Genomic DNA, 26799 nt, shown 5'->3' on the forward strand with positions numbered 1-26799 from the left:
GCGCAGGGCGGCGGGGAGCGCGCACGCCGGGGGCGGGGGGGGGGGGCAGGGGCGGTCCGGAGGAGCCGCGGGACCCCCGGGCCGCCGGCGCCATCATGTACCGCTCCAACAGCGGCCGCTCCGGCCCCTCGTCCTCGTCCTCCTCCCACCGGCCGAAGGAGGGCGGCTCGTCAGCGTCCCGCGCCTCGCGCTTCAGCACATCGGGGCCGGGGCCAGGCCACGGCCGGCCTCCCCCGCCGATGCCCGCCGCCGCTTGCGCCTCCGCCTCGCCGCCGCGCTCCGCTTCGCCCCGTCCGCCGCCGCTTCGCCGCCACCGCTCCCCGTCGGGCCACCGCGGGTCCTGCCGCCGGTCCCCGTCACCGCACCGCAGCCGGAGGTTGCCATCGCCGCCGGGAGGAGCGGGGCTCGGCGGGCCCCGGGGCCGCCGGGGCAGCGAGCACGGAGACGGCGGCAGCAGCCGGGTAAATACTGCCGTGCACCGAGGGGGATCGGTGCGGCTCCTGCCCCCTCGCCCGAGGGGCTGTCAGAGCCCCAAACTTGGCGCGGCGAGGTCCTTGCAAAATTACACCGGCCCCGGGCTCTCCGTGTGCGCAGGGAGAACGGCAATTTCCCCCCTATTCCTTAGAGAGCCAAGTAGGAAAAAAAAGATTACCGATTTCCATTTTAAGTGATGATTTCCTACTAGTTTCCATTGTATTTTTATTTGTCTTACTGGCTAGAGCCATTTTAGAGAAGATTCAAAGATGATGTTGTCTTTTGGCTAAGGCAGAGGATGTAAGTAGTCGTTTTCCTCCATTTAACACATTGGGTTGTGTTAGTGCATAAATATAGTTTAATTGATGGGAATATAACTTTTTAGATAGCATGTTGATTGAGTACCTCGTCTGAATTCTTCCTGCTGTCACGGAGGGCATACAAAGAGGACTGGTACTGATTTATATCTTTGAGAGGTGTTCTTTGGGAGGCACTGCTTTGTAGTCGGGGCTGTGCACAGAGTGTTCCAGTCTTCTCGCTTTTTCTTGGCAAAGTCTGATTTGGGCATGTGAAACTCTGTTTTGGCATCTGTAGTGGATGGCATCTTGGATGCAGACACCTTCGTAATAAATCAAAGTGTGAGGACTTTTTTTTTTTTTTTTTGAGTGAGTGAGTGAGTGAGTGAGTGGGATTCGCTCACTTAGGTTTTCTCTTGTTACTCCTTGGTGCAGTGATTTTTTTTTTGTCTGGTGACTGAGCTGTGGTGTGTAATAAGTTCATTGTGCATTTGTATTACCGTGAAAGAAGAGATCTTCATACTGGGATATTCTAGGCGATGGTTGCATGGTCACTCAATCCAGCACAGACACAGTTGGCAAGAACGGTATACTCGCCTTTTCCTCTTGCTTTGCAGTATATTCTGCACTCTCCCGTGTGCTCAGGGGTGGATTTGTGAGTTGCAGGGTGGGCTAATGTGAGGAAACAATGTAGCTGAAAATCAGTCCAACAAAAGTGGTTTGTCTTCTGATTCATTGCCTGATTGGACTCCCAAGAGAGAATGGGGATTGTCCTTTCTCATGGTGCTACAGGTTCTTACCGGATTTATTTGCTGCAGCAATAGAAGAGGTCACAGGTGATTGCAGTGGCATTAAAATTCAGGTATTGGTGTTATTTCTTACTGAAAGGTGAGCTGTCCTGGAGATGGAGGAAGATAATGTTGTCTTTAACAGTTAAACCAAGCCAGGCTAAGAAACTTGCCTGTGGCCATTGGTTTTCACATGGTATTTCACCCTTATCTCCATCCTCTTTAGTTTCCTATATGGTACTCTTGCAGATTGCATTACTAGTAACATCCATGATGAAAATTAAGTAGCTTTTAAAAAGGAAATGTTTTTCTATCTGATTCATGTCAGTTTGTGTTGTGGCTTGATGGACGTGTTCACAACTGATGGGTGGCAACCTGGGATACAGGACAGAACTTTGTTAAACTGACTTCACCATCACTCAGTCTCCTATTTCACTGTAGCCATGATAGGCTGTGAGCCTGTGCTGGCTCTAACAAAACTTTCAATGCTGACTGTGTTGGTGGTTCAGACTTGGAGAAATTTGATCTAGGAGTTTTGACTGGAAGCCTCCCACTCCCTCTTGAATGGGGGGGGGGGGGGAAGGCCACCAAAAACATCCACTTTACATGAGCATTATTTTTGACAAACACTGCTCTTCCAGTGTTATTTTACACCCTCTGGCTCAAGTTAAATCACTCATCTCAGCAAATTGTTACAGATTAATGATATCTTTCTTGCCTATTTGAACTTCAGAGAAGGATTGAAAAACTATTAATCCTAGAAATTAGGTGTTAGCAGGTTAGCTAATGCTGTACTGATGAGCCAAATGGATTTTTTGTTTATTTACAGGATTACTGCATTTAAGGAAAGCCCTTCTGTAGGAAGCAATTGTCACAATAAGAGATCTTGAGACAATAAAGTAGAGCTCTTCAACCTATATTGTGCTGACTCTTGCGTTTGCTAAACTCCCAGTGTAAGTAATTCTTAGAGTGTAACATCCACATTTTTTCCGTGGAAGCTTTTGTCCTCCAACAGGTGTTTGACTGACAGCTGAAGATACTACTTCTTTAAAAGTGATGTTACAAAGAATAAAATGCATATTTTGGTTTGTTTCACTTTTTAAAATTAGTGTTTATGAAAGCAGCATTAATTAGAGAAGGATAAAAGATGGGATTGTGCTGTCATTTTCCAAGGAGTGGAACTAAATGTGATGGAAACACGGCAGACAGCAGATATATTGGCTTATCATGACTGGTTAGGGTAAAGTTTTAATAAAATTTTTAAAGTTTTATGACTTAATAGCCTCTCTCTTCTGAAGCTTGAGAATACAAAATGTGGAGATGTGGAGAGTTACACAGATATGTTAGTAAGTGAGATTTTGGGGCTGTCACTGAAAGGACATGAATTCAGAAGCCTGAGGAAGAGGAATTTAAGTCGCAACAAGGAAAGAGGACTTGAAAGAGGGGAATAGGTGCATAAGGGTGGGAGATGTAGTACGTAGAATTGAAGACACTGATGGGGTAAGGGCATGGGCTTGAAATGGAGAAAATATTTGAGTACAACTTCCAGATTATTGTCCCTATCTTACATATGAATTGGAGTATGAAAGCTGCAGCCTTAAAGATTTCTTACTAAATTTTCTTGATTCTGGGAGTTGGTTTGGGTTTTTGTTGTTGTGATTTTTTTAAAATTATTTGTGAGATGGAGTACATGCATTTCCAGGTTACAGCATTGTTGCTCATTTTGCTCATCCCAGTGCATGACTGGGATGCTGGCAGTGGAGCCATGTATTGGATGTTGTAAGTAGTGATGGTGTTAGTTTCTTAATAGCTGAGGAAAACTTTGTGGTGATTGGAAGAATGTGGAGTGACAGCAAAGATTTGGGGCAAGTACTGGGAAATGTCATGGAGGAGAGGAAGGTCAGAGCTTTACAGTGGGAGATTTTGGCAGACTTTTATTTGTTCTTGCAAGGCTGACACCTGCTGCTTTTATTTATCCATGCTGACCTGCGTGCTTGTTCTTTTTAAAGGTTTTGTTTTAGCTTCTTTGCTTTCTTGTAAGAAAATTGGCTGAGATTAGAGGACTGGAGCATGTGGGGTCAACAGAGAATGGAGAAATGACAAGCAGGTATGCAACCTGTTCAGTAATATGGCATTGGTAACTGTGGTTTAGGTGACGGAGCAGGAAGGGAGAAAAATGCAGTGCAGTGCACACATAGGTATGACTAGTGGTGATGTTCAGTGCTCCAGATACAAAAAACTTTTAAAACTGGTATTTCTCCAATTAAAAAAAACAAAACCCAAAACTAAAAAGAATCATGAAGTTCAAATATTTACTGCCATGACTGCTGTGTCTGGGTAATTTTTATAGGTCATTGCTTATGACTATAAGCAATCCAAACATCCTAAACATTCTTAATGTCACCTGTTTCTTTCCTTTGCCCAGAGTTTGTTCTGGGATGTAATCATCACTTTTCTGTCTTCATTGGAGGTGATTGTCATCTATATGCCCACAGTCTTGATGACAGGAAGATGGCCTTGAAGATAGTAATTTCTTGAGGCAGCCCTAATTCCGTGTTATAATGGGCACAAGTGAGCGTTCAGAATGTATTTGTATGCAACACGTGCACCTTGAATATGTTGATTCTCAGCCAGGTTATTGCAGAATCATATTGTGCTGGACAAGACAGTTGGTCTTAAAAAGTAATTATAGTGTGTTCTGATAAATGGTGGGATTCAACTTAATGGGACAAAACAGAAATCACTAATATGCTACCTTAGAATAAAGCTATATGCACAATGGATTCTAGTACAGATTTGTACTAGAAGTGAATTTTGTTAGGTACACCTGTAAGGGAATTCTTTAGCTTTTGTTGGAGATTATGCATTGTTTTTTTGGTCTCTTGGAGGATTGAGCTGAACCTGCTGCATGTTCTCAGGGTGGATGTGGGTAATTCAGTGCACCTGCTGCTTGCTACTGCAGTTCTCAGCAGTAAAAGCAGTGTGCAGTGCATGACTGGTTTGGCAGAACTGAAGCTGGTTCACTGCTTTGTGCTAAGCAGAATCTGTATTGTATTGATTTAAAAGAGCAAATCATGTATCTCCATCTTTAGGCAGTCTATCTGTTTTTTATGGAACTCCCCTTAATTCTGATCATTCCTGTATTCCAGAGCTATATTTTAGAATAATGTGAGGCATAACTAGTTAAGCATAACTTAGCAGTGATTGTGTTTTGTGTACTGTGTTTGTGTATAAAGGAAGGTCTATAAGGTCAGAGGTAGTGAGGTCAGGTCTTCTCTGCCGTAGATTTTTCAAAGGCAGCTTTATTTAGTTTACTCTGGTGTATCTCTACCAGTAATAAATAATGGTAATGGGAATCTCAGACAAGGATAGAAGGTGTTTCTAGTGGTATTGGTGTTTTTAGTATTATGTTGTGCTTATCTGCTGAAAGCAGCATGAGGTGAGGAAAACTGCTAAAAACATCACTGCTTGGAAAATCTTTGTTTACACTGGTTTATACTTTGTTTCATGTTGCTACTAAAGTTGTAAAGGGCCAGAAATCCAGGCACTTTATTAATAAATTCCTGGCACTGTTTTTTATGCAATGTTTATTTAGCTGCTTCTTCTCTACAAAGAAAGGAGAACAGCAGCAAATTTGGGATTTTGTGACTTTCTCTTTGGTTTTACATCTTCCAAAATAGTGGTTTATGAAATGCATTTTTGAGTTGAAAGTTTAAATATAGAGCATGTTATTAGTACCTGGGATGAGAAGTTAAATGAAGTTAAATACCTTCCCCTTTCTTTAGTAGCTAAATAGAACTGAAGTATTTGGAACAGTTATTCTTCTAGTTTGATTTTTTAATTGGTCCATCCCCCCAAGCTGAATTTACTAAGCACAGCAGAATCACTTTCCTTTCTGTAGCTGAGATGAAAATCCCGTGATTGATGGGCTTGCACTCTTTCTTCTATTTACAGAGGCGTTCACCGAGTCTCCGCTCTGAGTCTTCACTGGAGCACAGTTTGCGGATTACTGTTGGTAATGACCGCTATTGCATTGGCACACCGGAGCGAAGGAGGCTGCCTGATAGACTGGGCTCACCAATTGATAACCTGAGTGACAGGTATGCTCCTCCACAGGTGGGGATTCACGTGGGTAAAACAGCGTGGGAATGCCTCTACTGGATGAGACCAAACATCTTGTTAGCCCACTGAATGCCTAGGGAATGAGGGTCAGCATGTAGTGATGCTTCCCGGGAATATTTCTCCAGCCTCTGGCAAGTTGTGGTGCAGGGAATTTCTGATCAAAAGTCTCTGCCTATGTAACCCTAAACAGATCTGTAATTTTGGTCAACTGCTTCTAAACCCCATGTAAACTAAGTGTGCACATCATATATTGCAGGAGGGAGTGTAATGTCAATCCCTCTGGTGATTCCTTCCCTTTAAGGGTGGGATGTCACATGAAGACACTTCATTTGACATTTCACTGCTTCAGCCACCTTCTGTTTCTTATGAACCTACCTAGTCCTTACTAAAAGGAAGGTTGTTTAGTGTAAGGGTAGTGTAAAGCTTCTACTTCCTTATTTATTGGGAGGAATGGTCTACTTTCCTGATCTTTGAAACTAGTCTAGAGGAAAACTGGAGCAGCTTGAAGGAGATTATTATTTTGACTTCAGAAACCTTGCAGAAGAGAACATAATTAGACAGTCTCATACGTTATAAAGGAAGTGTTAGAATTCTTAGGATCCCTTGACTGAAATTGGAGAGAATTCTTTTGTGTTAAAAATTCTGCTGTGACAGTGAAGTATAAATATTAGTAGATACAATTTGGAACTCTGCCTTCAGTAGGAGAACTGGTATAATCTGGCAAAAGAAAGAAAATCAGAAGACTGTGCAAATAATTCTCTTTGTCTTGAATTGCAAAATTAAAGATGACATAGCTTGTGCCCTGGAGCATAGAGTTGTGCTTTCAGGTCAGGGATAAGCATACAGCACAGAAAAAAAAAACTTACCACTTCCATTTTTGATGCAAATATCATCAACTGTTAAAAAAGAAGAGATGAGAGAAAGGGAAGTGAGCAGAATTAATGAATTTCCCGTGTTTCTCAGGTGCAGTTAAGTTTCAGCAGGTGTAGAAAACCAAATGAGAGTTTGGGTTTTGGTACTGTCACTTTTATGTTTTTACCTCAGTTCTCCTGGCATCAGTGTTTGACTTGTAAATCCCCTGTGCAGTCTGCAATCTTCTAAATGAAATAGTGTGTATGCTTAGGGGAGAGTACAGTGGTTGGAAGGAAAAGGAAGTTGTATGTCGGGATCTGGCACTTTTCTTGCAAGTTAAGGAACATTTTGGGGGCAGGGGATGGTGTTATTTGTCCCATTGCTTCATGTTCTCAGGTGATATTTTAGATTTAGCGTGTTCTGTAGTGCTGATGCATGGTTAGAAGTAACATCAGGTTAAACATGGAGTTTATTTAATGTAAGACTGAGAAATCACAAAAGTTGACTTCTCTATTACAGAACCCATAGATGTGAAAAAGAATGGTAAGAATAGACTCCAGAGAAGGTTTAAAAGTGACAGATGAGTTAGAATGAGAAGAAGATAAAGTGAGACCATGTAGACTTTAATCTTTAAGTGACTTCCTTGTATTTGTAGTGTAAGTATGCAAGAACTTCATGTTGTTACATTTACCTATTTTTTTTTTTTTTTTTTTCTAATCTGTGCCGGCTTTACTTTTCTGAGAGATGCCCATTGTCCAGAAGCTTAAAGTATGTGACAACCAAGTCACCTGTTAGCTTTTCCTAAATCATCTAGGTACTACTTCTGAATTCTAAGTTTCTTCACTGCTAGCCATTTTATTTGTTTTCAAAAGACAGTTGGTATTTGGTTAAGGACATTGTTTATCAAGTATTTTTCATTGCACATTTTTTCCCCTATCTGAGAGGCTGTCCTGGTACCGGGACACTGACATGATATTTGTCACTGGGCTGTAAAATGGTCCTTATTGTTGCTGCTCATATCACATTTTTATTTGGCATATGGTACAGTCTCATTCTAATTAAAAAACAAAAAAAGGCAAAAGAAAAAAGTGTTTCCTGAAGATGTCTCTTCAAATTTTGAAGTAATTGGAGCAAATAATTCTGAATTTAGTTATTCTCAGCTATTTTTGCTAACTACTCTACTTTGATATTACAAAAAATCACTTTGACACATTATTCTCTGTAATTTGTAGGGCCTTGGGATAGTAGAGAGGTTCATTAGTCTATAAAGGAAATAAAATACAGAAGGAGAGAAATCAGGGAGGCTTTTAGAGTCTCCTGCAGTGGATTTTCAGGACGCCTGAGGAGACTTTCTTAGGTTGCATGTTCACATGCAGGTCCTAAAATGTCTGTAAGAACTTGCCCCAAATTTCTAGGGTAACTGGTCTCCTGGACATGTCTAAAGAGGCACACTGAATGCTGCTGGACTGAGTCTTCAAGCTAAGCAGCTTCAGTCTCCTGCTTGGACCGATAAGTGCTTTTTGTCTTCCAGAATCTCGGTGTGAAAGTGAAAAATAAACATTTTCCTCTCTCCCTGTCTGCCATCTCTCTGGCTCTCAGTATTTTTAAGACTTTCTGCTACTATCTGAGCTGGCACAAGCCATAGAGGGCATCCCACCAATTCTTTCATCTGAGATTAATACAAAAGGTAGACCAAATCACTGCAGAGACTTGGTCTGCATTAAGCTGTGTTCTGATATAGTGTTTTTTGGCATAATATCAAGAGTAACAGTTGACTTGAACATGAACAGCTCATCTGACTCCCTATTCAAAGACTGTGTATTAAAGTGATTGCTGACAGCAGAATACCACTATTTATTTCTATTTCTGTGTATGTGAATAAAGATGCCAAAAAGTAAATTACCTTACACTAGTTGTAGGTCTCTGAGGCATCATGTGTGTGTAGCCTGTGGTCTGTTTTCCATCTCTGTATCCAGTGATTAATGGATTCTTTGTTGGTGAAAGAATTGGGATAGTCCCAGTTGGTACCCCCTTGTATCTTGGGGGTGCAGTAGCCAGTAGTGGATGTAACTGGCTGAAAGCATCCAAACCAAGCAAGAGGGATGTAACTTCATTGGACTGTATGCACAGAAAACATGTTTCAAAGAATCCTATAAGGCAAGCAATCATTTTTCCCACACTTGTATTTAATTTTCAGGTTTTATATTTGCATTTTAGTTGTTCAGAGTGTATTTGGAATGTCTTGCTAGTTTTAAATGTAGTAGGTTTGCTGTTCCTTTCTTTCCAAAGTATGATTAAAAATTCCTTTGCTTTGTCATTGCCATCAGAGTGTTTGAATTGTAGGTGACTGCTGCCAGACATGCATCTAAATAATTTATTTGCACAAAAATCAGCTGAAGGTATATGGTGAGACACATCTGTTACTCCGTCAGGTGTGTTCATGCAGCTTGAAAAGGTTAGCAAGCTCTCAGAAAATATGCCACTGGAAATAGACATACCTTTATGTAGGTTGTGAAAGCAACATTTATTTATATTTCATAATATAGCTATTAATTTAGCTATTTTTAGATACTTTTGTACTTTTCGAGGAGGTGAATATGTGTAGTTTGCTGAAAACTGGAAAGATACCATGTAATACAATGGGTAGAGGTGCATGTTAGAACTGTTTTGTAAGATGTGTTGGACTGATAAAGTATCTAATAAACGCTTTGCAATGATGCAAGGTAAAGTGAAGTTTAGTGATGATTTTGTTCTTAAATATGCATGTGTAAATGATGAAAATACGTAAGAAAAAGACCTTGTTTATGCATCACTGTTATTTACTCTGTTGTGAAAAATTTGGGCTGTAATTTATTTGAAGATTTTTTTTAATGGCATGACTTGATTTGTCCCATCTCAAATCTATTAAGGGACCTTTTTGAGTAAGAGGAGATGATTATTTTGAATTCAGGCCATTATGCATAGTTTGTCTCAAATTGATTCACTCAGAAAAGAGTCTGCTGTCTCATTGATGTCACTTGGGGAGCACATTTTCTTTCTTGGATGATCTTGATAGATTTTGAAATATCAATGAGTAAAACCAGCACCTGGTAACTTTTAAAGTGGTTTGGTTTGTTTCTGCCTCATCTGAAGAAAAGTCCCAGAAAAGTTTTTAGGCATAGAGAAAAAGGCCTTAGTTAAAGCAGTACCCTTAATTTTAGGTGTTTATAGGAATAGGTCCAGAAGTAGATTCTCCTAGAGAAGAAGCTGGTTATTCTGATGTTGTGACAGTTGCACATCCACTGTGTGTTATAATGCAGGGGCTGGCACAAAAGAATGTGTTACATTACACTTAATCTTCCTTGTTTATAGATATCAGAAACCATGCTTTTTTTAGGTGTGGGGTTCATGTGATTAGTGATAGTGCTGACTGCATACCTGTTGCAAACTAAAATGTTTATAGAATTTGTGGTCCTTGTCCACAGCTGAAGATAAAAACAGGATCTGGTTGCATTTGCCAGTGTGAAACTGAATTATACCTTAAATAATTCATAGGAAATCTGACCTTGGCATCTTACTGGGGGAGGCGAGGAAAGGGATTGTGGTCTGACATATGAGAGTAAGGGGTTTTTTTAAAACGTATAGTCTCTCACATTCACAGAAATTAATCCTTCCTATCAATTTTTCAAGGCTCTTATTCCTCAGTATGAGTTGAATTGTCAACCTGTCACTGTGTTTGCAGATAACTTCCTAGGAGGGATGTACAGTACCATTAAAAATAAGCCTCCCTCTCTGCCCTCCTTTTCAGTGCATAAAATGTTGGTTCTATTTAGTGAGGGTTTTTTGAAACTGGTTTGGAAATTCCTTACATTTGAGTAGGAGTAAGACTTGGTTTACTCTGATTCAAGTATTTCTGTGTTTCTCTTACACAGGGATGATATGGCTGATGGTCCAATATTCACTAGAGGCCTCACTAGAGGCCTTGAGAGATACCCAGCACATGAAGATCAGTCTTCAAGTCCCTTCATTCCGAGGCATGATGAAGACTACCGCAACCGAGATGTTTTCCTCCACCGTTCAGATTACAGTCCACACTATGGCCGCCGGGAGGAGCTGCCTCGTGGATCTGACAGAGACGGTGACAAACTGAGGAGATCCCCCTACCCACTGAGGCCAGAGGACAGAGGTCGAGAAATAAAGCGTCCACGGTACGAAAAGGATGAGAAGATGCATGGTGTGAGTGGAGAGCATCCGGGTTTCTCATCAGGAACACGAAACTACCGCAGACGAAGCCGCAGCCGTAGTAGAAGCCTGAGCCCGTCATACCTGAATGAAGAATTCCGAGAGCTTGACCGTGCAAGGAGGAAAAGAGAAGAAGAAGAGCGCAGTAGAAACTTGAATCATGATGTTTCAGGCAGTGGCTATGCGATCCCTGGCTTGACTAACACAATACAGACTAATGAGCCTCGGTATACATACAGGCCTGAGGAAATCCCACCCATGCCCAAAAAATCTATTTTGAAGAAACGAGTAGAGATGGAAGCAGAGTCTGCTGTTCAGGTTTGGTCTCAGTGTGTCTATGCTGTCTATGTGCTTCTACTTCCACACCAGTTACTTCATGATACAAAATGTTTGTTTGATTTCAGAATAAAAAAGCCAAATCTTTGTTTCTCTGTCCTTAAGAGGACAAGTGTCTTTCTGCAAGGCTGTATAACTTCAGAGTGCATTAGAAACTTTAAATGGTTATGGCATTTAATCAGGAATCATATATATATGTAATCTGAGACAGAATAAAAAGTCTTTGTGGAAATTCAACCCAGGATGCAGAGATCTGGGCCAGCTTTCACAGAAGAGCTGACTCTCATAGTACCACAGTTCAGCATATTAGTTGAAGCTCTTCCCCTGTCGCAGTGTCTCTTTCTTGTTTCTTTATAGACCTGGAGAACTGCCTAATGCATCCTCAGTACCCCTGTCTGAAAACAACTTTTAAATTTCCTTATTTTTTTCCTGTTGGACTATAGGGATCAGCCCTACTAAATTTGTACCAAACATAAACCACCTGAGTCTCAAAATTAGAGCAATAAACAGATAAGTGGCTGTGACTAGTGATAAACAGACTTTTTGTGTTTTAACACATTGCTTTGATTTGCCTGTTGTACTGATCGGTGTTGGTTTGACAGTGACATATTTATCTCAGGAGTGCTCCGATACTGAGGATCCCATTCCATACCTGTTACTGGAAGTGCTATTTAATATGGCATTAATTATGAATATCTGAAGAAGTGACTGAGAATAACCCCAGTGCAGTAGCTTTTACCTGAATTAAGGTATTGAAATCCTATGTGACTATGACTAAACTCAAAGCATATCCAAAGTTATGTAACAGGGTTTCAATTTCAAAATTTCGGTTCTTACGCTTTCAAAAAATCTGTGAAATGTGATTGTGATTTCTCTGAGATAAGCATTCATTGTTGGACATGGCATTCCAGAATCATCAGGCAACTTGGTTTGTAATCTTCTGTGTTCTCTTTCAACTGTATATTGTCTCTTCTAACACTTTCATTCAGCTGTGAACTCAAGGAGAGAGGAGCATGTTCCTTTGTTCTGTGAGGTGCATAGTGTCTTAGAAGTAAATAGTATCTTCTCTCTTTCAGCCCGAGGGCTTTTCAAGCAGTCCAGCCCCCAGCAAGGATCTTCCTCTTCTTTCTAGTCAGTCTTCTTTGCCCCAGAGCAACAACATAGCTCCTTTTGCCTCTGAAGTGGAAAACTTTCTCAAACGGTTTAACAAAGGCTCTCTTGTGGAGTCTTCAAATAAGGAGTTGTGTGAAGGTTTGTATGAGTGGAACCCACTTTCTGGGCCTCCCAAAGACACTTTGATGTTTGAAGAGAAGTTTGGAAGCTTCTTAAGTCACAAAGAAAAAGCAGAAACCAAGTCAGAGCCCACTGATCGCCATACTGACTTCCTGCTGCCTCACGAGAGGGCCAGCCAGGATGGAAGTGGTTTCTCCCGAATTCTGGGCATGATGGCTGATTCTGTCAGTGCTCAGGAGAAGAGGAGGCGTAGTTTCCCTGACATTGAGGATGAAGAGAAATTTCTTTATGGTGATGAGGATGAAGAGACCAAAATTGAATCTCTCCCCATAGAGAAGCCCCCCGTGAGTTGTGGCAATGAGATAATAGTACAAAAAATGAGCCCACCTCCTTCTCCTGCTCCAGCTGTCAAGATGGATCCTTTAGAAGAGCCAAATGCAGAGTATGCAAAGATCCATGACTTACTCAAAACCATTGGACTTGACATTGGTGTTGCTGAAATTGGAAAACTGGCTGTTCGTACCCAGGAACGCCTTCATGGCAAAAAGCTGGCATCTCGTTCTCCAGATCGTCGCTCTTCAGACACTCGCAGACTGGACGCTTGGGAGCTGCGCCGCAGCCGGAGCGACACTCGTTCTCCCGAGTCAGGCCAGCAGCGTTCAGCGTCCCCTCCGGGCTCTTTCCAGCAGTCTAGAGATGCGCCCTCTCTTCAGAAATCAGACTGTACTAAGAACAAACCAGTGGGACAGGAGATACCTCCACACGTACCAGAACAGCCTCTTCCTTCTGTCTCTCTCATTCCTTCAATTCCACCAACTCCTCCTAGTTTGCCACCTACACCCACTTCTGTTTCCCAATACCAAATTCCCAACTATTCCCACTACACTGCTGCTCAAATGCCCCAAAACTATCCCCCTCCCACAATGGCTCCTCCAGGATATGATGCATATGGACACTATATGGCATATGCAGCCCCTGGCTGGCCCATGTACACCCCTGCCCAGCAGCCTAATCCTACACTACCAGAAGCTCATGGTCTTCTCACTATGGCCATGTCGGCGAACCCCACACGTCCCAATCTCCGCGTGATTGAGACAGTCTCTCTGGGAAAGGATGTCCCTGATGTAAAAAGAGATGGTTCTGTGCTTGTTCAAGTCCCTACCACTCCTTCTCATTCCAAAGCACCCCTTCGTCTGTCGTCGCATCCTCTCAAAAATACCTCAGAAAGGATGTCGGATGAAAAAAATCGGGCAGCTCAAAAGCAGAAGGTATGTTAAGTATTCTGATACTTCAGAGTTTGTTGGATTGCATGATTGGTGGGGTGGAAGCTTTTTCCCTTCAGATGCACCTTTTTTTTCTGGGTTGCTCCAGTTTAAAAATAGTGTGACCTAGTTTACTTCTGTTTAAGTTTTCAAAGCATTTGTCTGTGACATTTGTAAAATGTAAAAATCTGTGACATTTGTAAAAAGTGCATTTTAAATCTCCCAAAGCTGTATGCCATCAGCTATAGCAGAACAGATGAAATCATAAACAAAGTTGAATTTCTTTGGACCAGCCAAAATCTTACAGAGAAATCACATGGAGGCTGCAGCTTGGCTTTATTCTGCTGAGATTTAAATATTGAAATACCTGAAGATATCTGGAGATATGTAAAAATCTGAAAGGACAATGTAAAGAAAATAAAATGTCTTTTTTTACTGATGTCCGGTGAAAGAGCAAGAGGCACAAACTGAAACACAGGAGGTTCCATCTGAGCATGCTACATTCTACAAAATACCATGGTTGTACCTGTATTAGACATTCTTAAATACATCCTAAAAGATATCATCATTCATCATCACATAAAATCCTCCCTCTGTATTTATATTAATTCTCTTACAAAAAACACAAAGCAAGAAGCATTTAGGGGAAACTGTACTTGGAGGCTCTGACACCAGGTCATGTGTGTTAATGTTTTCCTCTTCTAATTATCTTGGTTTGTACAATAATTAGAGAGTAGTAGGGAAGAATGTATTTTAAAATAGGAAACTGTAGTTACACAGCTATCAAAGAACTGGAAGATTTCCAAAAGTTGTTTGAGTTTTCAGACTAGTGTCCACTTGGTCTTTGTTGTTAAAACAAGGGCATAGAATAATTTGGGTATGAGGGGACTATTAAAAACTATCTATTTCCAGCCCTCCTACCATAGACAGGGACACCTTCCACTAGACCAGGTTGCTCAGAGCCCTGTCCAGCCTGGCCTTGAACACTTCAGGGCTGGAGAGTCCACAATCTCTATGGGCAACCTGTTTCCATGCCTCGCTATCCTCATTGTGAAAAAAATGCTTCCTTTATATTTACTTCAAATCTACCCTCTTTTAGTTTGAAACTGTTGCCAGTTTTCCTGTGACTACAGACCTTACACCCATTTTTCTTTCAAAGCCCCTTTAGCTATAGAGGCTGCAGTATGATCTTTTATTGTGTGAGCCTTTTCTTCACGTGTATAAAGTGCTACATCAGCAGATAAGTGAGCTTCCACTGCTTGCAGGAATAATAATTTCTTCAGCTGACACAGCTGAAATTTTGTTGTTAATGAAATGTAGTACTTTTGGAAGAGTTATCTTGGCTAAAGGTGTGTGGTTCTCTCCTGCCCTGACGTACCCTGGTAGCTTATCTGTGCATCTTGGTAGAACTTCTGGGGCTTTGTCTGCACTACAGAAATACTTTGAGTTGGGCTTAGTCCACTTGGTTTTTACTGGGATGGCTTGGAGTATAGAAGTTTGCACACTCCACTTGATGCTCCCTTGCTGCAGAAAACTCAGAAGGAGAGAATGGTGCTTTGATGATAAAAAAAATAGAATTCAAAGCCAAAATAATAATAAACTCCTTACGGTGTTTAAGATGTACCTTAACTGTGTTGGTAGAACTACTTCAGGAAGGATTCAGGGATCCTGCCAACATTGACATTGCAATAGTAGAAGTGTAGAGTAGAAGTCTAGGAAAGTCGAGATCACTTGTTTGTTAAGGGAGGAGTCTGTAGAAAGTTTTAAGAGCCTTGTGAAGGTAAAAAATTAGGATTTGTCTCTTGAAAAATGAAGCTGGAAAAGAAACTGAAAGAGCCCTTCAGGTTTCATTTTAGCATAATGCTTTGTTTCCTTTTATGAAAATCAATGAAAACCAGTGAAAAAAGGATTTGTAAGCTCCTGATGCCACAGTTTACTTATTTACCTTATTGAACAAGAAACAAATTTCATGCTGATGTTTCATGTCATATTGAAGCAAAACCTAACTAATAGCTAAAATAGACCAGAGTCAAAGCAGGAGGTAAGGTGAAGGGCTGTGAAGGCTGATGGAACTTGCTAGCTGTAGAGATACTGCATGAGTTTTGAATGGCCATTTGGCATTGATCTTGATTAGCCCTGTAGAAAATAGTCAGCTGAGCCTAATGGCCTTGGGAAGTGGTGCAACAAACAGAGCTGTTTAGAGGAATACAAAAGAAAAAAAATTGCCTATAAACTGGGTTGAAGCATGACCAGACAATACAGTTACCTTCACATACAGAGGGAGAGGTGTATTTATTGTGTTAAAATACTCAAGAACCTTTTGGGAATATCAGTGTTCTGTGTCTGGAAAGCTGAGGTCTTCCTATCATTCTTGCAAGACTGATTAACTTGTGTTGGGAAGAGAAGAAAATCCAGACACCTTCCAATTTATTTAGGTGATAGAAGAGAGAGAAAAACTGAAGACTGATCGAGAAGCACGGCAGAAGAAGCTTTACTATCTCAAGACTGAATTGGACAGACTTCGTAAACAGCAAGGTAAAGTGTGTTACCCAGCCCCCAGACCCTGCTTTTTTTTTTCTCCCCCGTTGGGATGTCTCAAAAGTCATGGTATCTAAGAGGAGAAAGAGGACCAAAATAATAATAGTCCATAATGTATTTTCATACTCCTAGCAATGCACAACTCTTGAGAAAGCAGTGACCTAGTTACTATATTAAGATAAATTACATCAAAATTTGAGCAAACAGTTGCTCTTGCGTCTTCTTGACAAGCTAAAGGAATTGTACTTTATGCATTATAGCGGTTCTTTAGAAGAAGTGAGAAATAGTAACTGAAGATGTTATTGTCCCTTTCAATTTTTCATGAATCTTATCTGGAGATGGAAAAGTCCTCTCTCAAGAGAGCTAATTTTTTCTGTCTTTAAAACTTGTTTGGTCCAAGTAAATACTTAATTCCTTCACCTTTGGAAAATTATACTTTCAGGTTAAAAAAGTTATGTTATTTAACTTTTGCTTGTTTGGTCACACAGGGAAATAGTGATTATTAAATTGATACTCTGGAGGATTATGGTGCCTCTCTTAGAGTGTGTGTTATGGTAGTCCCTATAGAGGCACATCATGCAGATGTAGTGATACTAGAGTCAATTCCATCTTTGCAACTTTATGGTGAAGACTTAGCCATAATATTTTATATTAGTATTTTACTTGTTGCTGGAGTTACTGTACAGATCTAAAGTCAGTTTTCCTTTTGCATTTCTGACTCTTCTGCTTCCTCAATTGACTCAGGAGAGATGTTGAGGAAAAAACGTCGCGAGAAGGATGGGCACAAAGACCCCTTGTTGGTTGAGGTGAACAGACTACAGGAGAATATTATGAAGGAGATTGCAGAGCTGCATAAAGAATCTGATGCAGCTGACAAGAAGCAGTCTGAGCTTGACAAAGTAGCACAAATCCTGGGGATTAACATATTTGAAAAACCCCGGAAACCATCTGTGGAAACTAAAGATTCCTCGGAAAAGAACAGCAAGTCAGAAAATACAAAAGGTGTAGAGAAAACATCTTCCTCCAACAAGGTAAAGTCCTACAGTTTTTGTGCTAATGATTTTCCCACTAAGAGAAGAGGGCATTGGGGAGACAGCTGGTCCCAAACATTTACTAAAGGATCGTTTGATGTCATTTGTTACCACCTCTCATACACTGGCTTTGATGGTGCATGCAGGTGAGAGTCAATGTATCGGTGTATATAATGTCCCTCAGGTTTTGTGCAGTTCAGCACCACTTACTGTTTTTTATCTTGGTTTTGCTGAGGTGTTGGTTGGATTAAACAGTATCATGAGTGTGTGTATCCATTTGGTCTCAATACTATACCAGGAGGACAGACTTTTTTTCTCTACAAAATTCCTGTCATGGGCTTTCAGGGAGGAGTGTTTATATCAGCAAAGCTCTCTGAAAATTGGGAGCATGTTGGTCTTCTCACTGGGTAATGATAGTAACAGATCACAAGGCTTAAAGATGATGGTCAGCGTAATGTTTTTTATGTACATGTGTTCTCTCTTAAGAAATGTCAGTATGCATCAATATGGTCTCTCTGACATGGTCTGTACTGCTCTGTGCTGGATGTATCAGAACAGGCTTACTGCATTCCAGAAGATAGTTTTACTTTGAAAGTAGGATGGATGCTACCATCTGTAAGATTATGCTTGTTATGCTTATTTAGGAGATCAATTATCCTGCTTTTCAGATGTTTATTCAAATAGGTAATAGAAATAGCTAATGGGAAATTGTAGATGAATGTAGATCTTAGCATATGTATTTTTTGCAGAGCAGAAAATGTTAGTAGGGTAGGAGGTATAAGGAAAACTGAGGGGCACTTCATCAGTTTATCTGAAGGGAGCATGTCAAGAGCATGGAGCCAGGTTCTTCTCAGTGATGCTGAGCAATAGCACAAGAGGCAGTGGGCAGAAACTGATGCACAGGAAGTTCCAGCTGAATGTGAGGAAGAACTTCTTTCTGTGTGGGTGACTGAGCACAGCTGGAACAGCTTGCGCAGAAAGGTTGTGGATTCTTCCTCACTGGAGATATTCCATTACCATCTGGACACAATCATGAGCTCTGGGATGACCCTGCTTGAGCACAGAGGTTGTGGTCCTTTCCAATCTTACCCATTTTGTGATTCTGTATTTCCTACAAAGTCACTCAAATCTGTTTATCCTGTAAAATTTTCCTTATGCTTTATTGTGGTCTGAGAACTCATTAGATATCTTTAATTTAAAGCCTTGCTTTTGGTTTTTTTTTTGCTGTTTCTCAAAACATCTCTGAAGTTTACTGTCTACTTACTTTAACAAATTGTTTGCTTCAGTCACCACTTCATAAAACTAAATTAGGCAAAAATGTTTGTTGAGTCCTACATTGCATTAAGTTATATTGTTTTTTTGAGATATGGTACGTGTGAATATATTTCTCATTATTTTAATTTGCATTGTCTGTATCGTCCAAACCCATAATGACTTAATCTCCTTTTCATAGTTCCTTATTTTAACATGGAAAATTGTGAGTTCTGAACAGGAGCATTTAATATTTTCATATGTATATAGACACATAGGACACAGCCTTCAGCCTCTAAAATTCACATTGTAGTTCTGATTAACCTTTTTTCCATGAAAAGAAAGATGGTACAAGCCTTTCAACACTGAGATTGGTTGACTCTGCCAACCTGAGAGCAAAAGCCCTTGCCTTTCTGCTAATTTGCAAGGTACCCTGTGGTCCCTTGCTGCTGACCCTGTGTCTCTGTGTTGTAGTTACACAGTCAGTGCAGACGTGAAGCCAGTTACTATGCTAAACAGACAGATCACCCTGTCTGGGCTCTAAACAGTAGCAAATTTTAAAGGCATCTTTGAGCTGGGGTAATGCACAAACTGGAGTTAAGAGTGGGCTATCACCTGTCTATCTGAGAAGCATTGTCTTTTTAAAGTTCTCGTTGAGATAGTATTTTATAGGTATATGTGTATAAATAACATAAATATTGATGCTTATGTGATATTGTGAACATCCTTCCATGCACCTCCTGCAGATCATAAGTTGATCTCATTGTTCAAGAGAATGTCTGCTATGTTCTTGCTGACAGAATACATGCAAATACTCATTTCTTACGCTGCTACCAAGAACTAGCTTATATTGGGATATGGATATCTGTGGGGGGTGCATAATGTCCTGGCTGTCTATTCATTCTTTGATTTACAGTGCATGTTGTGAGGGGTGGTGTTGAGGAATTTCAAGTAAGGCAGATGTTATTTGACAGTTTTGCATCTGCTTAAATAAATTTGCTCAGTGCTGGTAGTTAATAGCTTGGAAATCATGCAACCAACTTGAGTCTGCTAAATGAACATGCCATTCTTTCCAGACTGCCGTGCAAAATGATAGCATGATGGACTTTATGCCATTGAAAATGTAACTCCAAATACATCTAGTGCTATTGTAATCTAAATTACCAGGGTTCATTCATGGTGTATTTCAGGTAATGCTTGTTTTGTTACAAGTGTTTAGTATTAATTTTGGATAGAGTCCCGAAATGTCTGCATATCACTATATGGCGTCTTTCTGTACAAATCAATGTAAGTGCAAACATTACATGTTTAAATCACAAGATCCTTCATCTTACATGCTTAAGTAATTAACAAAACACCATCTTTCTTTTATTATTGAGCAACAAATTTTCTGGAGAATTCAGGAATACTCAAATAATCTGATAAAACTGATGGAGTTAGACACTTTTAGTCAACTGGTTTTTGCTTCCTTTTCCATTCTGCTTTCATCCAAGCTACTTTTACAGTAACTTCTGAATGCCTGTAGGGGAACCATTTGAGGTCTTTGGGACACTATTTGGCTAGTATGGTAAATCGGAACAGTTATGTGAAACCAATAAAATGGGAAGGGTGCATGCCACAGGGTATTTTGTTCATTTGGTTCCTTGATTACCTACAACCATCCAGCCATTACATCTGGGACCCTTATTGGAAACTCTTCACTGCAGCCACGCAGCATCTTAGTCGGCAATACCAGCTCTCTGAAACAGTGGAATTAACCTGGGCGCTAAAAAGCAGGTGATATATTTTATTTTTTTTTTGGTGTGTATGGCTTCTGCTGGAGGCAGGTTCTGAGTTCTAGAGCATTTTGTCTGTCCTGCCTTGTCTTAGAGAAGTGTTTCCTTTTGTTCAATTTAGGAATCAAAAACTACTAATGAAAAATCGAGAGGTAGAAGCCCGAAGCCAGCAGAATCCTCTTCACAGTCCTCCAAACATCCTTTCCAGCTGGCAAATATTTATGAATATTATGATGCAGGGAACCACTGGTGCAAAGACTGCAATACCATCTGCGGGACCATGTTTGACTTTTTCACACACATGCACAATAAGAAACACAGACAGGTATGTTGCAGGCTTCCTTCACTAAGTGCATTTCATATTGCTATGAATATTAACACAAAAACATACATCACAGTGATGAACTACATTTTACAAGGGAACCTAATAAATAGCTTATCAAATTCTTTTCCCCTAATATTGGACCTTAGCAGTTCTACAGCTACTGGTGTATTCCAAATAGTGTAAATGGGGCCTGTGTCCATTTTGCTCGGGTTTGCCACTTGTGTTTCACATGTTTACCTGTTCTTAGTGGTCATCTACATTTTACGCTTCTCACAGGATATTTTGTCGTTGTAAATTGCAAAATGGGAGGGAAAAGAGAGGAAAAAATAGTTCCTGTAAATATTTGCACGTTGATTTTAATGTTCAGTGTTCTAAAAGGATATTAAAAAGGAAAAAGACAAGTGTACTTGCCTTGCTAGTGTAATATATGAGCCTATATACCTCTGTCACTGTGCAAATAGACCCTGGATCCTTACAACAGACCTTGGGCTTCGAAGACCCAGAGTGAGACCAAACAAGACTCCATAAAACGCATTGATAAGATAACAGTTCCTGCCAAAGGTATGATAATTTTTATTAACTCAGCTATTGTCCCTCTTGGCCCTCCAGCAGGTTCCACTTGCTCAGAGAAAGGAATATTCAAAAATTTACCTTGGTATAGGAGCACATATAGATCCTGTATTATTAGGAAAAAGGCAAATTATTTCATTTCTTGGCTGTTTTTGTGGAAAAGGTCATGAAGCAAGAGCATAGGATAAGTGTGGTTTCTTCTTTTTAGAGATTAGTTTTTTATTTTGAATACCAGTTATCTTTCAGTGTAGTTCTGAAGTAAATTTTGCCAGCATATTAGAATTCAGAGCATGACCACATGAGTTGGCAGTATTTGGGTAGATCTTGCACAGTATTCCATGCAGTCTTTTAGCAGACTTTCCATTCAGTACGTTTTTAGAAAAGGTCTCCCTGAAAATTGACTTGTTATAGTGCAGATACAGAGAATCTGAGACAGACATATGGAAGGAGCTGTAACTGAGTGGAAAATTAATATAGGATTTAAAATATGAATGTCTAAAGGGTCTGCTGGTGATCAACTCATTTTATTAATTTGTTACATATTTCTAGTAGTGCCCACTAAAGAAGAATCTGCAGTGTCTTAAATAACTAGTGGATTCTGTAGGCACAAGGATGCAATCTGGCTGAATTACAATGAAAATATTTGTGTTCTGTTTATAAACCAGGTGTTTCATATTTGGGCAGACTATACCAGAAAGATGGAAAATAGATCAAAGCTGTAGGAAATGTAAACCTACTTGAATACTTCATTACTTTAATAAAATGGAGAGCGCTTAAATCTTGAACCATAGTAATAAAATTCTTCACTTCACATGTTTGGTCCTGGTAGTGGTGGTTCCTATAATGTAACTGTAAGGAGAGCAGCATTAACTGTTCCTAAAAGAACATTACTGGAGGTTTTGCTGTTGTTCTTTGACCAACTTTGTTAAGAGCTTGGCATTTATTAAGTCTTGTTTCTCTGATAATTTTCTTTGGCCTTTTCAGGCTCTGAGTTTCTGATACCCATCACTGGATATTATTGCCAGCTCTGTCAGGAATTTTTTGGAGATCAAATCTCAGCAGAGCAGCATGTGAAAAGTCATCCCCACAATGAGAAATATAAGGTTGGTAACTGGTGTACTAGGAAAGAGACGTTCCCTACATTAGCTTCCATTTGTTCTGTCTTTCTTTCCTGAAGAATGACATTTAACTCTTTGGAGTATATGTATTTGGTTATCTTCACTACATTCTACTGAACGAAATAAGCAGAACTTCCCAGTACATCAATACACAGAGATATTTTATCTGCATGAAGCTGAAACAGTGTCTACTGTAAAGTGATAGCATTGCTTCAAGCAGTTTGTAGTACCTCAGTTTCTTGGCAGGAAAAAGTTCCCTGTTCTCTTAGTGTTGAGATGGCATTTACTGAACAAGTCAAAATTGTCAGAAAGCTACATTTATTTATTTATTTATTTATTTATTTTTCATTGAAGCGGTGGCTAAAATGTTGCTGTTTATTTCCACAGAAATACGTAGATGAAAACCCACTCTATGAAGAGAGGAGAAATCTAGATCGTCAGGCTGGATTGGCTGTAGTTCTGGAAACAGAGCGCCGGCGGCAAAATGAGCTGAAACGGAAACTGGTTGAGAAACAGAAGGAAGAGAAGGATGAGAAAACCCCAAAAATAATAAAGAAGGAGGAAGTAAAGAGCATCCCAGAGTCTGGAGAGGGGAATAATGAAACTCAAGGCAAAACAGATTCTTCTGGGCGAAAAGTGGGTATCATGGTAAAGCTAAAGAAGGAAGAGAAGACAGAGGAGAAGAAAGAAGAAAAGAAAGAGGAGTCTAAGAAGGAATCACCAAGCCAGACCTCCTTTGGGAAATTCAGCTGGAAAAAGACTGAGAGAGAGGATAAAACCTCAGGAACTATTCCGAAGGAGGAGAATCCAGAAGGAAACAAAGAGGAGAACAAGTGTCAGTCTCTGAAATCCCATATCAAGCCCATTGAAATCAAGCTGTCTGGGAAAACTGTTATTCCACACACTAGCCCATGGGTACCAGTTGTTTCCACACCAACACCAACAAAAATTCTCCCCAATCTACCAGTCCCCACCATGATATTCAGGAAGTCTAATACTGCAACAGTTAGTAAGCCACCTCCTTTGAACACCTTTTTATCCATAAAATCCTCTGGAACTACCACCAAACCACTGCCAGTGGTAAAAGAAACAAATGCAGATCTTCTACTGCCTCCAGATATCATATCAAAAGCTTTTGGAGGAGAAGAAGTAATTTTAAAAGGCTCAGAGGAGGATTTGAAAGCAGCAGAGAAAAATGAATCTTCTCAGACTGCCGATAAACTACCTCCATCCCGTCCTCCACCAGCAGTCCAGCCAGCAGCTCTCATCCCTGCAGATGAAGTAGCACCAGGTGTGTCTGAAAGTGAACAGACAATGTTGGCAATGCCTGTGAGACCACCACCACCACCTTCAACTGCTTTCAGTGAACAAGCAAAAAAGATAGAGAAACGAAATTCTTGCTTGGCCACAGCCAATGCTAAAGATCTCTATGATATTTTCTACAGTAGTGGTGGAAAGGGTTCAGCTGACAGCAAGCTTGCAAGTTCTGCACTTCCAAATGGAGAAAACCCTAACATAACAAAACCTGCAGACTTACATGCAAATCACAGAACAAATAGTAGCTCGTCCTTGTTGAAAGAGGATTCTGAGAATGTGGATTCCTCACAGTGTAATAATCAAATGACAGGGAGTTTGGTTCCTGTTGAGAATCAGGCTGAAATTAACAAGAAGTCATTTCAGCCTCACCTATCAGGAATGCCAGTCACAGAATTACCCGAAAAAAACCCTGTTCCTGGTATCCAGATGCCTGCAGAAATTGGGTTTGTTGATACAGGAGATGGAGAGAAGGCAGGCAGTCTGGAATTCTGTGATCTCCAGAAAACTGAGGTCCAAGAGAAGGTTGGACAGGAGCATGGAAATAAATCTCCAGTTAAAAACACAAATGTTCCTGGTACCTTGGAGAAAGATACAAAGACTAAAGACTGGGAAATAAAAGCAGTAAAGCCTAAACATAGCCTACACCCAAAGACTTTGTTACCTGAGACACAGAAGGAAATTCAAAGTTTGGGAAATTCCCATTTGGTAGAGGAAAAGTTAAATGATAACTGTAGAACTCACTCAGAAACTCATTGTCCAGACTTGCTCTGGGGCACTTGCAGAACTAGTAATGGAAAAGAACAGATAGTCACAACTCATTCTTGTTCTGAAAGTGGTTGGGATCTATCAAATACTCCAAAGCCAGAAATAAAATCTGGTTCTAATGAGGTTAATGCTTCAGAATTGATAGAGGGACAGACAGAAACTATAAGTACCCTATTGGAACATCAAGAAAAGGTTCAACCTAAACCTTCAGGCCATACAGCATTAGATAACCAAACCCAGAAGCAGGGAATTGAACGGTTAGTCAATACCTGCTCAAACATGGTTCAACTCAGATCTAGTCTAGAATTAGTAGCTGAAAATGAAAAAAAGTCTTTAGGACACACTGGGTCTGATGCAAGATCAGATAATCTTCTTTTCAAGAGACCATCAGAGGATGTGAAACACATGAAGAGTCCCTCCCAGAAAGCAGAGCTTGGGTTGAAAAGCACTGATTTCAGTTTGGGAGACAATAAGGTAAAACATGAATGTTTCAGCATCCTTTCAGCAGGACTTTTAAAGGAAAATACAGAAGAAGTCACAAAACTAGAAACTGTTGCATCCATTAGGCTGGAGTCCAGTAAAGTTAAAAAACTGGGCATTGAAAGAACAGTGAATGATACAGAGATTACTGATTTTGCTACACTGACTTCTGGTAGTTGTGAAGATAAAATTTGCACACGGATTTCTCAGAAACCTATGCTGCAGCCTGGATCACAGACCTCAAATAGTGACACTACAGAAGTGGTCATGCCAGTTCTAGAAATGCAGGGCATTTCTCCCGCATCTGAGATACTTGTGCAAGTGAAGGACAATGAAGGTAGCGCTGTTAAAATGCCATCACTGAGTTGTGACAGAGGCAGCACAGAAAGTCGGGCTTCTGGGTGCGTGGAAACTTTTATGCCTGGGCTCAAAGAAACACATGGGAAGGTGGGTGGCTCAGGAGGCAAGGGAATGTGCACCATCCAGAGCAAGAAGACTGAGCAAACAGAAGCTCCTGACAGTAGATTGGAAGCTACAGTGAATTCAGGAATTGCTGAAAGCATAGCAGAAAGCCCAGTGGGTTGAAGTAGACCCAGCCAGTCCCAATATTTGAGGAGCCAGAGCTGGGATTATGTATATGTTTTTTGTTTATTTTTCTTTCTGTTCCAGCTGAGAGTTTTGGGTGTACTTTGCATTCTGTGGTAGGACTTGACTAAAGTGAATCGTAAATCATCAGAGGGCAGTCACATACTTTATTCTGTACATAATTAATTGTGTAAAATGTTTTTTCATGTGAATTTTTTGGCCAATTTCTTTTCTACACTCTGCTATTAAAATGGAATCTCGTTTATAATGCGTGCGTCTTCTTTATTTTGGGGGCTTTTATTCTTTGACCATTTCTGGGTGATTTCCAGCTCACCCAGTTTGTGTCAGTAGCACCATGAGTAGCCCAGCTGCTGAGACAAGCTCAAGAACAGCAAATTAGAACTGAGGAAATGGAGATTTGCAGAAGAACTAAAATGAAAATTTCTTTGAACTGTAATGCATGGGTTTGTTTACTTTTGTTGTTTGAAATGCAGGAATGTGTTTAGAGTTGATTTTGTTTGTCTATCTGTCTCTGTGATTTGTAATTACTGTTGTTACTACATCTGTACTTAAAGTGTTTCCCTGTACTGTATAAGCACATGTATGGATGCCACATCACTAAGCAAGGGGAGAAAATCTGTCCCGACTGGCTTTTGGAGAAGAAAACTAATCGGTAAGGCTCTGTGGCCTGACACCTGGACCAGACATATTGAGGTCACTTACGTGATTTGAAATGGGCTTTCTTTAATTTTATTGTGATCCAGTAACTATTTGTGTTAAATCATTTAGCAGCTGACCAGCTCTGAAGAAGTAGAAGATCAGAACCCTGGTGTCAGGAATTGGACTCGCTTCATGTGATACAGACACATGCATGCCTACCCTGAATGGTCCTTGAGCTATTGAGTGTGATGGTTCTCATTTGTATAGCCTGTTAAAGACTAAAGTATTAAATGTGTTTCCTTGGATAAATATAACATTTTTATTTGTAAATTGTTTAAAAAAATAAACATAAGGAAGTCAACAAGGCTTTCTTCTTGCTTTTTTTTCTTTAACTCTTGCTTTATTTCAATTAGTTTCTGACTCCTGTAATAGTTGATAAAATCAAGAAACTGTAGAGGATGAAGATACTTAACAGTTAGCCTGCTCAATAAAATACAGTGTATTCCCAGCTGAAGTCGATGGAAGAACTACTGTCAACATCATCAGTGGAAGTTTGTTTGAAGTCCTGATCCCTTTGTAAAACCAGAGGTGGGGCATCAGGGAGGGACCCCAGCAGAGCTTGAATTTCTGTAATCACTGCCTGCACATGGACCTCTGGAGAAGGCAAAATCGCCGTTTGTTTTTGTTTTCCATGACTGTGTGTGAGGAAGGTATGAAACGTTTCTCAAGAGACTTACGGTGGTTTTCATATAAGAAATGTAAGAACTGTCTAAGCTGAATTTGGAAATCTAGTATAAATG

At 40.4% G+C, this 26799-nt stretch overlaps 2 protein-coding genes across 6 annotated transcripts in view; one reads left to right on the top strand and one right to left on the bottom strand.

The window, feature by feature from the left end:
* ABCC10 (ATP binding cassette subfamily C member 10) overlaps positions 1-175 on the bottom strand; it is a 31076-nt gene extending 30901 nt beyond the window's left edge. The window contains exon 1 of the mRNA XM_086878019.1: positions 102-175. The gene's annotated coding sequence lies outside the window, so the exon portion shown is untranslated. The remainder of the gene's footprint in view (positions 1-101) is intronic.
* On the top strand, positions 1-26360 carry ZNF318 (zinc finger protein 318). Of its 5 annotated transcripts, none has more exons than XR_015283496.1 (11): positions 1-461; positions 5513-5658; positions 10444-11071; positions 12166-13590; positions 16020-16119; positions 16867-17153; positions 20301-20504; positions 20966-21065; positions 22059-22177; positions 22580-26012; positions 26129-26360. XR_015283496.1 is itself a non-coding variant. In XM_086878012.1 (11 exons), exons 4-11 carry the CDS (start codon positions 10451-10453, stop codon positions 25337-25339), a joined length of 5616 nt encoding a protein of 1871 aa, XP_086734138.1. In that variant the 5' UTR covers positions 2395-2511; positions 3568-3665; positions 5513-5658; positions 10444-10450; the 3' UTR covers positions 25340-26360. The 5 variants fall into 5 exon arrangements, 4 of the variants coding, with proteins under 4 accessions (XP_023779642.2, XP_086734138.1, XP_086734139.1 ...); XM_086878012.1 differs by lacking the exon at positions 1-461 and adding exons at positions 2395-2511; positions 3568-3665 and having other exon boundaries at positions 22580-26360; XM_023923874.2 differs by having other exon boundaries at positions 22580-26360.
* The last annotated feature ends 439 nt before the right edge of the window (positions 26361-26799 follow it).

Source organism: Cyanistes caeruleus, chromosome 2 (assembly GCF_971803275.1).
Source record: "Cyanistes caeruleus chromosome 2, bCyaCae1.hap1.1, whole genome shotgun sequence".
Lineage (NCBI taxonomy): Eukaryota > Metazoa > Chordata > Aves > Passeriformes > Paridae > Cyanistes > Cyanistes caeruleus.

Coding starts and splice junctions, on each gene's coding strand:
- ZNF318 (XM_023923874.2), top strand. CDS start 96: ATGTACCGCTCCAACAGCGGCCGCTCCGGCCCCTCGTCCTCGTCCTCC. Junction 11,072..12,165: donor AAGCAGAGTCTGCTGTTCAG/GTTTGGTCTCAG, acceptor TCTCTCTTTCAG/CCCGAGGGCTTTTCAAGCAG. Junction 13,591..16,019: donor GGGCAGCTCAAAAGCAGAAG/GTATGTTAAGTA, acceptor CAATTTATTTAG/GTGATAGAAGAGAGAGAAAA.